The sequence below is a fragment of the Bos taurus genome, chromosome 16 (assembly GCF_002263795.3).
Source record: "Bos taurus isolate L1 Dominette 01449 registration number 42190680 breed Hereford chromosome 16, ARS-UCD2.0, whole genome shotgun sequence".
In the NCBI taxonomy this organism is placed as follows: domain Eukaryota; kingdom Metazoa; phylum Chordata; class Mammalia; order Artiodactyla; family Bovidae; genus Bos; species Bos taurus.
This window is the reverse complement of record NC_037343.1, coordinates 70,424,920-70,439,482: the sequence shown is the minus strand read 5'-3', so window position 1 is coordinate 70,439,482 and position 14,563 is coordinate 70,424,920. Positions and strand designations below refer to the sequence as shown.

The following is a 14,563-nucleotide window of genomic DNA, read 5'->3' as shown; positions in this document are numbered from 1 at the left end:
ATGAGTCATGCACAGTATTGAATAGTATTTATAAACGGAACCATAGACATCGTATAGTACAGTGGTGTCAAACTTTTTGACTTTCAGCCCTAGAATCTTTTCTTCAAATGAAATGTTATAGTCGAGTACATAAAATGGATAAAAGAATCGGATCATCCTGCTCTGGAGAGGAGAGATCCAGGAGTAGACCGCCTCCTTTTTGAGATCCTGAGTTCATTAAAGGCCGCTTTGAATACCCTTCCGTTAGGGAAACTGGGAGCCAGACAGGGTAGTGACCCTATTTCAGTTTCAGATAATTATATGTTAAAAGAATTAAAGTCACATTCTTGTGTTCAGTTGTAAGGTGGGTGACAATTTGTTATTCATGAATAAACCATGACACTTGGAAAAATTAAAGTTTCCCTGAATACTTTTATCTGGTTTGGTGGTACTTTTACAGCATCTCACATCCATGTCTCACCTCTTACTAAACATCTCTTCCATTTGGTGCTATTTGTTGAGTTGGACTAGCCTAATCTTTTGTCCACAGAGCTTTTTATATCACATTCTTTATATATTGATTCCTTTTATACAATATGGGAATTTCAGAATTTAGATAAATGCAATTTATCTGGGTAGTATGTAGACCTTGCTGATATTAGTAACTTTGATGTCTGTTCCGATTTTGATCTCTCTCGTCTTTTCAATTAGAAATGTGACAGGTGGTAAATTGGGTAGAAGGAAGTTAATCTTCAGTTTGCAGGAGTGAAAGTTTACTTTCCACATGTCCGGACTTTTGTTTTCTCCTTTTAGGAGAGTCAAGCCCCACCCGGCGAGAAGCTGTGAAGAGAAGAACTGCAGAATATCTCATGCGAGCAGAGACTCTCTCTAGCCTTTGTGCGAAACCTCAGCTCGATGATGTGTCTCAGGTATGTCTTATGTTTCATTGTGCATTTCCTTTTAGCCATCTTTGCTGTTTTTTTTTTTCTCTTGATTTTATTTCGAACTAGGATGTTTGAGAATTTTGGTCTTTGGAATTTTATCAGTGATTTTCTTTCTTTCTTTTTTTTTTTTTAGCAGAAATTTTATTGGAAGAATTCTGATACACTCATTTATTATTTTTTAAAAATACGTTTGAGGTTAAAATATATCCGTGAATGTCTTCAGTTAGAAAAAAGCAAAATATGAGCTTGTTGTGTTGTTCTTAGGCAAATCATAATTGCTCACTCTAGTGTATTCAAACCAAATTAAAACATAGTTTTTGACACTTCAACCTAGCCGTGTATTCAGACGTTTATTTAGAATTGTTTTGATGGCATCCTCTTCACCAAAGAAATCAAACCCAGATCAAACTTGGCCATATGTTTAGAAACCATTAAAGACAGATAGGTAAAATGTTGTAGGGGTGTTTAAAATATACAAGAAAGGATTTGGCAGTTTTTCATTCACAGTATTTCTGACACAGAAGACCCATTGTGTTTCTTGATCAGACTCACAAACGTTCGGGCAAAATATCACTTGGGCAGATATATCACTGAATTTGCTGCTCTTAGAGGAAGCAATGAGACTCCTTGGCAAGCTCTTGACAGGATACCTCTAGTTCAAAATGGCAGCTTTATTGAGCCTAATTGATGTATGATACATGATACTTAAAATTCAAAATAAAGCTTTTTCGTTCTGCCAGCAAAAGAGAAGTTTTACATTGGCAGCAGCAATGAAAAGAGATGGCAAATAAGTAAAACCCAAAGAAATAAAGAGAAGCTCTATGAAAATTTATTATTTAGAGGGGAAAAAGAGAAGATGAAAACTATTCTAGGAATATTAGATCACTTAATGAATACATGTAGTGCTGCTTTTATAGAAGCACCTTCAAGATATACCTTTGAAAGAGTTTTGGATGAAAATATACCTGGGGTAAATGAAATAGAATGTTATACACAGGCCCTTAGAGTACTGGATAATAGGAATATGGTAATTTCCTATATGAAAAATTTGGCTATACAAGATATAAAAATTTAAGTGACCCACGTTCCACAGTCCCAATTCTACCAATTTCCTGTCCAACCCAGCATGCAAAATGGAAAACGTCTCTATATTCCCACTATTCCTATATTAAAATGAAGGAGCAGCTTACAAGGTTACTTGAGAAAAAAAAGGCCGAAGTGATCATAAAATCACTTATTTGTGCAAAAATGCCGTAGAAAAGATGAGATGTCTTCTGTAATAAACAGTAAATTACTGGTTTTACTTTACTTGTATATCCACTGCTGTCTACAATATTTACTCACTGGTTAACCAAATACTTACTGAGCCTGGAAGTGTAAATTTGTGCTGAATTGAGGGACAGTAGGATACATGAGACATTCTTTTTTCCACCATGATCAAAATTACACATATTGAATTTGCAAAGGCATGGGAAAATTCAAGAGTTCAGGGTAAAATATTAAGTTTAAGCATAAACTAATACTAATTAGGAAATCTATTTCTTCCTTTTGAAGAGGTGTCTGTAAAATGTTCAGTTCAGTTCAGTCACTCAGTTGTGTCCAACTCTTTGCAACCCCATGGACTGCAGCACGCCAGGCCTCCCTGTCCATCACCAACTCCCGGAGTTCACTCAAACTCATGTCCATTGAGTCAGTGATGCCGTCCAGCCATCTCATCCTCTGTCGTCCCCTTCTCCTCCTGCCCCCAATCCCTCCCAGCATCAGAGTCTTTTCAAATGAGTCAGCTCTTCACATCAGGTGGCCAAAGTATTGGAGTTTCAGCTTCAATATCAGTCCTTCCAATGAACACTCAGGACTTATCTCCTTTAGGATGGACTGGTTGGATCTTCTTGTAGTCCAAGGGTCTCTCAAGAGTCTTCTCCAACACCACAGTTCAAAAGCATCAATTCTTCGGGGCTCAGCTTTCTTTATAGTTCAACTCTCACATCCATACATGACTGGAAGAACCATAGCCTTGACTAGATGGACCTTTGTTGGCAAAGTAATGTCTCTGCTTTTTAATATGCTGTCTAGGTTAGTCATAACTTTCATAAATTAAAAGCGTCTTTTAATTTCATGGCTGCAGCCACCATCTGCAGTGATTTTGGAGCCCTCCAGAATAAAGTCTGTCACTGTTTCCATGGTTTCCCATCTATTTGCCATGAAGTGATGGGACCGGATGCCATGATTTTAGTTTTCTGAATGTTGAGGTTTAAGCCAACCTTTTCACTCTCCTGTTTCCCTTTCATCAAGAGGCTCTTTAGTTCTTCTTCACTTTCTGCCATAAGGGTGGTGTCATCTGCATATCTGAGGTTATTGATATTTCTCCCGGCAATCTATAAAATGGAATGTAAATCAAATCGTATATATCTCTCTCATGCAGTGCAAAATTATTTGTACTTAGACAACAACTTCCTGCCTTCTAAGTTAACATCTCTTGGCCAGGAGTTCAGTTTCTCTTCACTCACACTGGTACTGACAATATTGAATCAGTCCCTTTTAAGCAGCTTACTCTGTGAGTGTCAAGAAAACTTTTTTGTTAAACAAAAAGTTCTTAAAAGTGCTTAAAGGAGCTCTGATTGCTCATTTTGGCCTGCACAATGTTAGAAGGTAATTAGCATAGACGTGGGATCCAAAGAAGGAAATGAGTCTAAACAAGGTATATATAACAACTATTCCTCTTTGTCAATTTTGTCATTTTGATTGTTCATGATTTTATTTTGCTATTGTTGTTTACTCACTAAGTCATGTCTGAATCTTTTGTGACCCCATGGAGCCTGCTAGTCTCCGCTGTCCATAGGATTTCCCAGATAAGAATACTGGAGTGGATTACCATTTCCTTTTCCATCAATGATTTTCAGACCATGAACTCCTTATTGCCAAATTCAGACTTAAATTGAAGAAAGTAGGGAAAACCACTAGACCATTCAGGTATGACCTAAATCAAGTCCCTTATGATTATACAGTGGAAGTGAGAAATAGATTTAAGGGCCTAGATCTGATAGAGTGCCTGATGAACTATGGACTGAGGTTCATGACATTGTACAGGAGACAGGGATCAAGACCATCTCCATGGAAAAGAAATGCAAAAAAGCAAAATGGCTGTCTGGGGAGGCCTTACAAATAGCTGTGAAAAGAAGAGAAGCAAAAAGCAAAGGAGAAAAGGAAAGATACAAACATCTGAATGCAGAGTTCCAAAGAATAGCAAGAAGAGATAAGAAAGCCTTCCTCAGCGATCAATGCAAATAGAGGAAAACAACAGAATGGGAAAGGCTAGAGATCTCTTCAAGAAAATCAGAGATACCAAAGGAACATTTCATGCAAGATGGGCTCGATAAAGGACAGAAATGGTATGGACCTAACAGAAGCAGAAGATATTAAGAAGAGGTGGCAAGAATACACAGAAGAACTATACAAAAAAGATCTTCATGACCCAGATAATCACGATGGTGTGATCACTGACCTAGAGCCAGACATCCTGGAATGTGAAGTCAAGTGGGCCTTAGAAAGCATCACTATGAACAAAGCTAGTGAAGGTGATAGAATTCCAGTTGAGCTATTCCAAATCCTGAAGGATGATGCTGTGAAAGTGCTGCACTCAATATGCCAGCAAATTTGGAAAACTCAGCAGTGGCCACAGGACTGGAAAAGGTCCGTTTTCATTCCAATCCCAAAGAAAGGCAATGCCAAAGAATGCTCAAACTACCGCACAATTGCACTCATCTCACACGCTAGTAAAGTAATGCTCAAAATTCTCCAAGCCAGGCTTCAGCAGTATGTGAACCGTGAATTTCCTGATGTTCAAACTGGTTTTAGAAAAGGCAGAGGAACCAGCGATCAAATTGCCAACATCCGCTGGATCATGGAAAAAGCAAGAGAGTTCCAGAAAAACATCTATTTCTTCTTTATTGACTATGCCAAGCCTTTGACTGTGTGGATCACAAGAAACTGTAGAAAATTCTGTAAGAGATGGAAATACCAGACCACCTGATCTGCCTCTTGAGAAATTTGTATGCGCCTCAGGAAACAACAGTTAGAACTGGACACGGAACAACAGACTGGTTCCAAATAGGAAAAGGAGTACGTCAAGGCTGTATATTGTCACCCTGGTTATTTAACCTATATGCAGAGTACATCATGAAAAACGCTGGACTGGAAGAAACACAAGCTGGAATCAAGATTGCCGGGAGAAATATCAATAACCTCAGATATGCAGATGACACCACCCTTATGGGAGAAAGTGAAGAGGAACTCAAAAGCCTCTTGATGAAAGTGAAAGTGAAGAGTGAAAAAGTTGGCTTAAAGCTCAACATTCAGAAAACGAAGATCATGGCATCCGGTCCCACCACTTCATGGGAAATAGATGGGGAAACAGTGTCAGACTTTATTTTTCTGGGCTCCAAAATCACTGTAGATGGTGACTGCAGCCATGAAATTAAAAGACGCTTACTCCTTGGAAGGAAAGTTATGACCAACCTAGATAGCATATTCAAAAACAGAGACATTACTTTGCCAACAAAGGTCCATCTAGTCAAGGCTATGGTTTTTCCTGTGGTCAGCTATGGATGTGAGAGTTGGACTGTGAAGAAGGCTGAGCGCCGAAGAATTGATGCTTTTGAACTGTGGTGTTGGAGAAGACTCTTGAGAGTCCTTTGGACTGCAAGGAGATCCAACCAGTCCATCCTGAAGGACATCAGCCCTGGGATTTCTTTGGAAGGAATGATGCTAAAGCTGAAACTCCAGTACTTTGGCCACCTCACGCGAAGAGTTGACTCATTGGAAAAGACCCTGATGCTGGGAGGGATTGAGGGCAGGAGGAGAAGGGGACGACAGAGGATGAGATGGTTGGATGGCATCACTGACTCGATGGACATGAGTCTGAGTGAACTCTGGGAGTTGGTGATGGACAGGGAGGCCTGGCGTGCTGCGATTCATGGGGTCGTAAAGAGTCAGACCCGACTGAGCGACTGATCTGATCTGATCTGATTGATGGGAAGAAAAGCATTAAAGGAAATCATCAAAGATGAAATAAAATGAGACTCACCTTCTCCTTCTTTTTCTTGGCCCTTTGCTCTTTGTTCTGTGCTGTGCTGAACAGTTGTCATTTGTGTCTGACTCTCTGCGACCCCATGGGCTGTAGCCCGCTAGGCTCCTCTGTCTATGGGGATTCTCCAGGCAGGAATTCCATCCCTAATATCTATAATATTGCCATGTGTAGAATGACAGTAATTTATACTTTATTTCATTTGAAATTTTAAATTATGATTCTTACAGCATTCACATACAGTTTTATTGAGTCATGCTAAAACTAATTTAAGCGTAAGTCCTACAGGTGGCAGCTAACGATCACCTGGAATTAGAAAGGCATAATTCTAACAGGGATATTTAGGGTGTTTGGGGCTACCCCTAGTCTCATTAAGAAAGCAGGTGAATGCTTAAAATGTTAGAAACATTGTGGTTTATAGTTATTTTTTTTATGTTACGTCTATCTGGATGTGGCATATTTCTGGAAGATATTTTCTTTTTTAATTAAACCAAGGTTTTATTTTTATGATGCAATTTAAGAGTTACATCTTCTAGGGCAAAAATGTTTCTTAATTAATCTAAGGCAGGCTTGTCTACGTCTCAGATCTGTCCCTTGAAGCTGTGGAAGATTGGACAAGATACTTAACTCCACCTCTTCACTTCAGTTTCTACATGTGAATAGTGAGGATAATAGTAATTCCCTGCTAGGTTGTTGTTAGGATTAAATAGGTTAAAAAAAAATCGCTCACGTATGTGGATGCATGCACATACTCCCATGTAAACAATCAAGCGCCTACCTTGTAAAAAGACTGGCTAATAAGCCAAGCTTTTAAGACTAGAAGGAAATGGCAACCCACTCCAGTGTTGTTGCTTGGAGAATTCCAGGGACGGGGGAGCCTGGTGGGCTGCCGTCTATGGGGTCGCACAGAGTCGGACACGACTGAAGTGACTTAGCTTAATAAACATTAACCTATTTTCCATCTCCCCTCATATATTTGCTTTATATATTTTTTTGGACATTTATAAATGCTTTTTATACTTTTTGAAAATTGTAAAAGGTTTCAGTTTCTAGTTTAGAAACAGACTGTAATCTTGGTGCATCAGACCACTAGAAATTTTTCTGCTGCTTTTCTGAGTCCTTTTCATTTTCTGTATGACCTTTTAAAACGTACAGTTATCAGAACTATACTTCTTAGTGTAAGAATTTCTGTTGTTAGGCAGTTGACCGTTCTTTTTAGGACAAAGTATATACACTTTTGTTACTTCTTCTAACATAATAAATGTGTTTAAGTAAAGTTACCTGCTGAGCCATTTTCAGATTGTTAATGGTTATAACTCTGTTCTGTTTGCTAATCTTTTCCTGTTTTCTGTCATTGTTGTTTCAATTATAGTATTTCTTTACTATTGAATTAGTCTTTCTAATTTTAAAATTAAAAAGCATTTTTAATGAAGTATAATTGACTCAACGATATTGTATTAGTTTTAGGTGTACAGCATAGTGATTCAATATATTTATATATTGTAAAACATGCATCATAGTAAGTCTAGTTATCATCTATCACCATATGAAGTTATTACAGTACTATTAACAGTATTCCTTGTGCTGACTTATTTACTTTTAACTGAAAGTTTTTACCTCTTAATCTCCCTTACCTATTTCACTCAACTCTCCCACCTCCCCTCTGGCAACCACCAGTTTGGATCTGTGTCTGTTTCTATTTTGTTATGTTTATACATTTGTTTTTTAGATTCTGTATATAAGTGAAATCATATGCTGTTTGTCTTTCCTGTCTGATTTAGTGTACTTAGCCTAATATCCTCTAAGTCCATGCATGTTGTTGCAAATGACAGGGTTGCATTTAAACATTTTTAAGTGGACTGTTTATCTGAAGGTTGCTTTGAATTCAGTTCTTGTTTTCTGTGGAGTTGGCAGCTGGCCCTACGTGCAGTCCAGTGTGTATATTCTCCATCTATTTTGGGGGGACATTGATAAACATATTAAATAGGATGGGCCTCTATGAACTTAGTTTTTTTTTGTTTAACTAAATCCATCTTGTATATAAATACAGTTGATCTTGAACAACATGGGCTTGGACGGTGCGGGTCTACTTACATGTGAATTTTTTTTAGCAGTAGTACTGCAGGATCTGTTGTTCAGTTGCTGAGTTGGGTCTGACTCTTTGTGACCCCATGGACTGTAGCTCACCAGGTCTTCCATCTTCCACTGTGTCCTAGAGTTTGCTCAGATTCGTGTCCATTGAACTGGTGATGCCATCCAACCATCTCATCCTCTGCCGTCCTCTTCAATCTTTCCCAGCATCAGAATCTTTTCCAGTGCGTCATCACTTCGCATCAGGTGGCAAAGTGTTGGAGCTTCAGCATCAGTCCTTCCAATGACTATTCAGGGTTGATTCCTTTTAGGATAGACTGCAGTCTAAGGGTCTCTCAAGAGTCTTCTCCAGCACCACTATTTGAAAGCATGAATTCTCTGGTGCTAAGCCTTCTTTATGGTCCAATTCTCACATCCATACATGACTACGGGAAAAAACATAGCTTTAGTCGACTGTATGGACCTTTATTGGCAAAGTGATGTCTTTGCTTTTTAATATGCTCTCTAGATTGGTTGTAGCTTTTCTTCCAAGGAACAAGCGTCTCTTAATTTTGTGGCTGCAGTCACCATCCACAATGATTTTAGAGCCCAAGAAAATAAAATCTGTCACTGTGTTTCCATTTTATTCCCCAGCTATTTGCCACGAAGTGATGGGGCTGAATGCTGTGATCTTAGTTTTTTTAATGTTGAGTTTCAAGCCAGCTTTTTCACTCTCCTCTTTGACTTTCATCAAGAGGCTCGTTAATTCCTCTTCATTTTCTGTCATTAGAGTGGTATCATCTTCATATCTGAGGTTGTTGGTATTTCTCCCAGCAGTCTTGATTCCAGCTTGTGAGTCATCCAGCCTGGCATTTCTACTCATCCTTACTCATTCAAGCTCCCTATTTATACATTCTCTGTTACAGTTCCCCATAATCACTTTTATAAGGGAATAACTTATTAAGCAAATAAGTATATAAAGCCTGCCGTGTAACTTTTGACTTTGAGAAAGGAACCATGATGTGTATCAGTCAGAATTTTCTTTCAGGCATAGCTTTAAATGAAAATAAATCAAAAGAGATTTAGTATAGGGAAGCTGATTGTATTAGATTATATAAATTCACTAGCATCTAAGACTCTGTGTGTACATTATCAAACTAGGTGTGCGTTGGAGTTGCATCCACACAGTCTCTGCTCTTGCACACCTAAAGCAGGGTTTCCCAGCCTCTGGATCTAAGGCCTGATGATCTGAGATGGAGTTAATGTAATAATACGAGAAACAAAGTGCACAGTGAATGGAATGTGCGTGAATCGTCCCCAAACCGTCCCTCTTCCAGCCCGGCCAATGGAAGAATTGTCTTCCATGAAGCCAGTCCCTGGTGCCAAAGAGGTTTGGGACCACTGCCCCAAAGCACAGTTGAGGAGCCAGTATATGTGCATCATTGAGGTAACAAGCGTTAGAATTGTAAGAGCCATGTAGAATAATAAAACTTGTATCGGCAGGGGTTAAAAAGGGGTACCTAGTGAATTAGATTTGATATGTTAGGATTTTTTCCCTCAATTCTTAGGCAATTAACAGCAAGGTATTTTTCTTTTAGAGTAAGCATTTACTTTTTATTTTCACTTTTGTATTTTACTGTATTAATGTGTGTGTGTGTGTGCGTGCACGCGCACACATACCTGTGGCTCAATCGTGTCTGAAACTCTTTGTGACCCCCATGGACCTCCAGGTTCCTCTATTCATAGGATTTTCCAGGCAACAATACTGGAATGGGTTACAGTTTCCTTCCCCAGGGGAATCTTCCGGACCCGGGGATTGAACCCGCATCTCCTGCGTCTCCTGCTTTGGCAGGCAGGTTCTGTCACTGTGCCGCCTGGGAAGCCCTTACTCTGTTAAACCTGGCCTTTATTTAGGTTAGAGACGTGCTTGGTTATTTCTTGTCTGAAATTTAATGTAAAATGTCTTTTGGAGGTTCTTGATTAGCTTGATGAATTTATTTCTCTTCTTTAACCATATTTGGACTATAGTGTCAACCCATACAACAAGTGAATTGATTTAAATGATTTTTGGCAAGTCTTTAATTCTCTGCAGAGCAGATATTTTTCTTTTTTGAACACACAAACATTTGTTTCTAGCCTGGTTATTAAGAAAATAAAAGAATCTTCCTTTTCAGTTTTGAATTTTTTTGTTGATCACTGTTTTTCCTTTGGGGCAGTCTAGGTCATGACTTACTTTACTTACTGAGTTTTCTGTGATGGTTCAAGCTTTTGCTTTATTGAATTTATTTGAGACTCTCATGCAGTAAATAAAAAAGTTCCAAATTTTTCCAGTTGTTGTTGATAATATCTTTTTCAAAAAGAGGACAGAAAGGAACAAAAGCACTATCCTACTCTTTCTTTTCTTCATTACTAAAAAGCTCCGAGGAAATTTAAAGACCAAATCTCAAAAAAAAAAAAAAAAAAAGAAAGAAATGAGCTTTGCATAAACTAAAGATACAGTGGCTCAGATGATAAAGAATTCACCTGCAGTTTATGAGACCTGGGTTCGATCCCTGAGTTAGGAAGATCCCCTGGAGAAGGAAATGGCAAACCACTCTAGTATTCTTGTCCTGAGAATTCCATGGATAGAGGAACCTGGTGGGCTACAGTCCATGGAGTTGCAAAGAGCTGGATACGACTGAATGACTAAAACTTTCACTTAAAGTTGCAGTTTTAACTAAAGGAGATGGATTTCTTTTTCCTTTTTTTGAACTGTAGATGACTTTGAATGATTTAAGAGTTACTAGTTTTAGAGGAGATTTCCCTGTAAAAGACATGGAATAGCTCATTTGCTATTTTTAGCTCTAGGAATTTAAAACTCAAGATCAATGAAATTTAGAAAAAGTAAATGGTCTAAATTTAGGACATAAAAGATTGTGTAGTTTCTAAAGTATGAATGCAGCTTTTACTTGCAGTTATAAGGTATGAATGGAAACCCAGTGGGCCTTCTGTACGCATGGGCCCCACATTTGTGGATTAAACCAACTACACACTGAAAATAGTTGGGGAGACAAAATGCTAGAAAGTTCTAAAAAACAAAACTTGAATTTGCTGCATGCCAGCAACTACTGACATAACATTTGAATTGCGTTAGGTGTTATAAGTAGTTAGAGATGATTTAAAATATATATGGGTGGATGTGCGTAGGTTATATAACTACGACACCATTTTATATAAGGGACTTGAGCATCTGTGCATTTTAGTATTCATGGGGATCCTGGAATCAGTCTCCTGTGTATTGGTTCCAGGGACAGTTGTGTGTAGAATGTATGCATTTCCTGAGTATTTCATAGATTCTGAGTATAGTTGCTATAATATTGAAAGTATTTCACCGTTGTGCATTTTGTTTACTAGTATCACTGGTATGTCTAAATTCTTCTTCAGCAAATACTTTAGAATGAGTGTCGTGTCACCCTTAATGAGATGTGGGCAAAGCAAAGATGGCAGGCAGGTGCACTCCAGATCAGTAATAGGACGGCAGTTAGGAGTCATGCTTGAAATGTGACCTAAGAGAGACTTGTTTAGGAGGTTGAGTATTGGGGGTTAATAGGTTGCCAGGGAAGGTCTCGGCAAAGCCAAAAATCTACAGATGAAGCCAAGTTCAGAAACTAGTGCAGTTAGCTGTCATGGTTCAGAGTGTGGATTCTTGATATGTTCCTGGTAGAACTTTGCTTCTGCCTTTGACTGCTTGTTCCCGCCCAGATAATGCTGACTTAACTCTCAGGGTATTTAAGGACGAGCAGCTAACCCTGTTCCTCATACAGTTGGTGGACCAGCAGCTCAGCATCACCTGGTAGCTTCTGGGAAATGCAGATTCGTGGGCTCTACCACGAACTGACTGGGTCTGAATCTCCACTTTCACCAAGTCCTCAGGTGATGCGCATGCATGTTAAAAGTTTGAAAAGTACCTCACTAACAGATAGTTAAGAATTGAGCTAGATCTCATTGAGAAAAGGGAATAATATCAAGTAAAAACACTCTGGGCTGGATAAGTAACAACTTAAAAAGAACCCAAGTGAAAACAAAGGCAAGCTTCACTTCTGCCATGTAGACAGTGTCAGACAGTGATAGTAAACAGGTCTCACTAGGTGCTGGTAACTCTGATCCACTGATGGTGGCTGCCAAGAGCCCTGCGTTGCAAGACAGAGTATGGACTAACAGGGTCTGCCATAGGCTGGAACAGTTGAGTGATACATTCTTGCCATCTTTGCTTCTGAAAGTTGGTGGATTATCACATCTTCTTGTGTTTCCCCCCTGCTTCCACACCTCCTGTATTTAGTTTTGAACTTTTTGTTTCTCTAGGCATCTTCTGATATTGTAGTCGATACAAAGAAGTAAAATTTTTCTTTTCTTCCTTAAGGAAATGAGCCATATTGCCTGGAAATATTTTCATTTACCCTGCCCCAACAGTATCTGCTGAAGTTTCCTTTAACAGTGTTATGTAATTATATAAATAAGATCTAATCCCCCTTATCTATTATTTAGTTTTGTCATCTTAGCCAGATTGCTAAACCTTGCTGCTTTTCAGTTTTCTCATCTGAAAAAAAAAAAAAGAGTGTTGGACTTGATCTCTGCCTCTTCTGTTCTTAAAATTCTGTGGATTTATGTTTCCTTTTGCCATCTAAAAAAAGGAATAGATCTATAGGGATTCTGCCCAATTTAAACACTGCATATCAGAAATACAGGATTTTTTATTGATGATTTTATTTCATGATCTTTCTTTGTTCGTTTCTCTGATCTTAGACTTTTATAGATGGTTAAAGTAGAAAGAGAACTTGAATGATCACTTTGCCTTTGGTCTTTCCCCATTACAATTTCACCATTCCTGTCTTTGCAAAAGTAACCTTACTAAATACTGTTTCGTTGAGTTGCTTCTCATACAAAAACTTGTTTTCTAGATTCTGGAGAACATAGTCCAGACTTTTCTTCTTGGCATTCAAGGCCTGTTAAAGGCAGTAAGACCAGCCAACCTTAAATGTGTAATTTTATTTTCCTCTGTTCTACAATTTCAACATTTCCCCCCTACCAAGCCAGTTTTTTCCCCCAGTCCTATGTATAATATCCTTTCCTAACCTAATTTCTACGTAACATTTAAAATCCCCTTTGATTTCACTTCTTTCTGAGACCACAGTTTATCATACATTGACTAGTGACTTATCTCTATTTTTAAAAAATGTTTTACTGTTATTTAACTTTTCATGTGTTTAGCTTATCTCTTCAAGTAAATTGTAAATGTCTTGAAACTAGGGACTGTGTCTTTTGATGATTTTTATCCCTTTAAATTATCATGCACATGGTGGGCATGGTCATTTATTGAAAGACACAGTAGAGAGCTTGTGGTTTTCTGTCTGCTGTTGAGATTGATAAAGTGAACTGATAACTTTCCTTGGAAACGGAAAGATCCTATGACATCAGTGAATAAGAGGGATAAGTAGGAGATAGGGATATTGGACATGTTTGGCCATATTATTCTTTTTCCTCTTATGACGTTTTCTAGCCATTCCTTTTACAAAAATCACAAGCGGTTCTTATGCTTCCTTGATAATAGAGTAGGCAGAGCTGAATTTTTAATCATCAGAATGTGTTGTGTAACAGAAGGACTGCAATTTCATGTAAGGAGTTGGGATCTAGTCTGGGATCTTTCACTACTCTTTCTGACTGTAAACTCCCAACCATTCTGAACTTCCTTTTATTTATCTGTAAAATGGGATTATAATGATAACTTCTTGTAAGTACTACACTCAGACCAGGGTGAGATATGAAGATGAAATAATATAACATAGATTAAGAGAGAAGAGTCTGTATTTCTGTTTCATTTCTATTAAAATGCCCTGCTAAGTGTTTTTCTAGCCTTAAAAATTCCCCCTTGGATTTTAAGCTTTAGGGAGACAGAGATGTATCTGTGTTTTATGTCATCTAGCTCAGCACTTAATATAAGTGAGATATTAAAAATATAATTTTTTGGAAACATATCCTAGAAGTAGAAATGAATGATGCTAAAGCTGAAACTCCAGTACTTTGGCCACCTACTTCATGTGAAGAGTTGACTCATTAGAAAAGACTCTGATGCTGGGAGGGATTGGGGGCAGGAGGAGAAGGGGACGACAGAGGATGAGATGGCTGGATGGCATCACCGACTCGATGGATGTGAGTCTAAGTGAACTCTGGGAGTTGGTGATGGACAGGGAGGCCTGGCGTGCTGTGATTCATGGGGTCGCAAAGAGTCGGACACGACTGAGCAACTGAACTGAACTGAACTGAACTGAAAAGATTGTTATTACCCTGTTGAGTTGCCATTATCACCAACATTCTCAAGTTTCTTTAAAAAGTAAAGAGTTATCTTTTTTTAAAAAATCACCTCTTTAGGCATATTATAGTTAGTGTTTGCTTGCTAAACCTAAGAACAAACAAAAAAAATTTTGAAAGCTAATTGCACAGTGATAGTTTT

At 38.4% G+C, this 14,563-nt stretch overlaps 1 protein-coding gene across 7 annotated transcripts in view; it reads left to right on the top strand.

The window, feature by feature from the left end:
- RPS6KC1 (ribosomal protein S6 kinase C1) overlaps positions 1 to 14,563 on the top strand; it is a 204,089-nt gene that overhangs the window by 113,430 nt on the left and 76,096 nt on the right. For all 7 annotated transcript variants that reach the window (NM_001193022.2, XM_005217371.5, XM_059875428.1 and 4 more), the window contains one exon: positions 793 to 908. In NM_001193022.2, coding sequence (NP_001179951.1) covers positions 793 to 908 — 116 coding nt within the window. The remainder of the gene's footprint in view (positions 1 to 792; positions 909 to 14,563) is intronic.